Below are 2,758 nucleotides of genomic sequence, written 5' to 3' on the forward strand. Positions count from 1 at the left end.
TTAACCCGGTTGTTACTGAAACTATTTTTTGTATCGTATCAACGTGATTTTTTGATATTAATACCATAATGCATATAGTAACCCAGGAAATATTGTAAAAAAAATCTGGGTTTTCCGGAAAGCTCGGAAAATGCGGATCGTTATAACGATCAGTAGTAATAAGCGGGTAGGTAACCGCTCATACAAGTGCAAGTTAGCCGGTCGTATCCTATTTAAATAAAAAATATACATTTTTTCACTGAAAAAGGTTAATTTCATTTCGGTTTTATTTAATTTCATTTCATTTCATTTTTATTTCATAAAAAAAAACTAAGTACTTAGTGTATCTATGTAGGAGTATGGTATGTTACAAAACATGATTTAGGGTGCAAATAAATTTTGCACTTTTGGCAAGTAAAGTTTGTATTTTTTTTGCAAAGCCAACATCGAAGCTGAGAGTCATTGTACTCTATCAGATGATCAATCTTGTCGTAACGTGAAGTTTCCCTATAAGTTCTAGGAGTAGGGCAGGGACCGCGCTTCTCACTTTTCTTATGTGTTTCCAAGATACCCCTGGCGACAGTTCTCCGGAATAAGAGATGATCGTACTCTCCTCCATTACTTTTGTAAAGTTGCCATGCATTGTGAATGGCCATGTCCAGGCAGTGAGAAAATAATGAAAAATACCATTTCTTACCACGAACAGATGTACGATAAAGACCGATGTTTTGATCGGACCTATCGACCCCACCCATATTTTGGTTGTAACTTTTTATAATCGCTGGCTGATCAATCAGTATATATTTCTTCTGCTGCTGTGAAAATCGTTTCGCTTTATGTAAAGGTTCTATGGTTTCAGAATTTGATGCCACTGTCACCACGCTATTGTCATTCCACTTACAAACCAAAATATGCCCTGGTTGGCTAGACTTGTACTTGAATGTGCCTCTTTCTGTTTTTTTGAATTCTTTATTGGAAGGCAAAGGACACTTTTTTGTACGGTCCTCGCGAATTGTTCCAGTTGCTTTGAGTCCTCTTTTAGTTAATTCGTGAAAGAGAGGAACAGAAGAAAAGAAGTTGTCAAAGAACAGGTGAAAAGGCGCATCTGGGTGACGAAATTGCAAATAATCAGCAAAACGCAAAACGACACCAGCTCCTAGACCTAACTGCCTATAAACCGATGGAATAATTGCTGCATGGCCTTGGTACGGATCAAACCATAGTACATACCCCAATCTCGTCGCGCCAACCCAGAACTTATAACCCCATCTAATTGGCTTTCCCCGTATAAATTGTTTACAGCTGTGTCCTCCGTAGTAAGGCACCATAGCCTCGTCAATACTGTAAACTTCTTCTAAAGGAGCCATATTGAGAAATATTTCGTTCAGCATATTGAAAAGAGGTCTCATCTTTGCAAATTTGTCGCTTTCGGTAGCTATTTGAGTGTTGTCACAACAGTGGAGGTGAGTCATGATAAATGTGAATCTATCCCTTGACATAGCGTTATACACAATACTGAAATCAGTGTCTGATGATTTATCCCAATACATGTATCTTCTGGGAACTACAATGTATCCACTGTAAAGGAGAATACCCAGAAAGCACTTCATCTCGCTGCTTGTTACATTACCCACTTTGTTTTTTTGAGTGGCGTAAATATTTGTATATGTAACCAATAAGTCTATTACGCCATCACCAAACATACAATCAAAATAATACACAGGTGTTTGAGGGTATCTTGGCCCCTGGTTTTCTTGCCATTCTAATTGGTCGCGTGGATTGTGGCGATTTCTCCAAATATATTTTTCATTGTTCGGTACGGTTGGATCAACGAAAGGAACGGCTGATGGTCTGCTAATAATTGGAGCTGAACTAGATGTAGAAGGCTCAGTTTGACGTTCTTCAGTGATGGGTTCCTCGGTTGTTCGACTCCTTTTAGCCAATGAACACAAAGGTACGTCGTCGTCGTCACTGTCAGAGGACATGTATTCAATCTCTGCCGAAGCTCTTAGCTGAGAACCTACATAGATAAAAATATAGGTATTAGGTATGTAAAACAACTTGGCACACAAGGAAAACGTATACATTTATATAAGATTTATATCAAACCTGGAAGATTGTTCAATGTTACTATCTCCTCATCACCAGAGTCTTCATCGGTAATTTCTGCATTGGCGTTGTCCGGTGGAAAAATTGTTATATTTCTTGGAAATGGGGTATCATCATCTAATTTCTCCAATTCGTCAATGATTTCATTTAGAGACAACGGTTTACTATGCCTTGGCCTTGAAGTAAAAATGCATCCCCATATTACTACCGATCTTTATAACGATCATGAAGTTTAACATCATTTTATTAAAAAAAAAATACATAAAAAACTTACTTACTTCATTGTTTTGTTAAACAGGTTATAAATTTATAAATTATGTGCAAAAAATACATTTCTACTTTAAGAAATTTTACAAAAACTTACCGCTTCGAAGACATAACAAATTTCTATTCCACCAATCCGAATCAAAATGCAATTCCTTTACGAAATTAAAACCTTAAATTAAATATGTATGCGCCGAAACAATGCTAAACGGTCACTGCGCCAATCTGTAAACGATAAACAATATATTTCCGGCCGTTAATTTTATTAAACTGAAGGTAATTTTTGAGAATTTTTTTTGATCTTTTTAACGATCGGTCGCTGTAAAGCCGTTGAACTCATATACTTGTTATATACATATTAACAACTACCCTAAGCCGTTAGTTTTAAGTCGTAGGCTAAGTGAGA

The 2,758-nt window shown here is 36.7% G+C and overlaps 1 protein-coding gene across 1 annotated transcript; it reads right to left on the bottom strand.

The window, feature by feature from the left end:
- Window positions 1-322: 322 nt before the first annotated feature.
- Window positions 323-2,314, bottom strand: LOC118732348 (piggyBac transposable element-derived protein 3-like). Its single transcript, XM_036461477.1, has 2 exons — window positions 2,089-2,314; window positions 323-1,999 (listed from the first exon to the last, which is right to left on the bottom strand). Exon 2 carries the CDS (start codon window positions 1,962-1,964, stop codon window positions 327-329), a length of 1,638 nt encoding a protein of 545 aa, XP_036317370.1. The 5' UTR covers window positions 1,965-1,999; window positions 2,089-2,314; the 3' UTR covers window positions 323-326.
- Between the last annotated feature and the right edge of the window lie 444 nt (window positions 2,315-2,758).

Source organism: Rhagoletis pomonella, unplaced genomic scaffold, assembly GCF_013731165.1.
Source record: "Rhagoletis pomonella isolate Grant_MI unplaced genomic scaffold, Rhpom_1.0 Rhpom_scaffold_19120, whole genome shotgun sequence".
Lineage (NCBI taxonomy): Eukaryota > Metazoa > Arthropoda > Insecta > Diptera > Tephritidae > Rhagoletis > Rhagoletis pomonella.

Excerpts from the sequence above, each read along its gene's own strand:
- LOC118732348 (XM_036461477.1), bottom strand. The coding sequence starts at position 1,964 with ATGTCCTCTGACAGTGACGACGACGACGTACCTTTGTGTTCATTGGCT.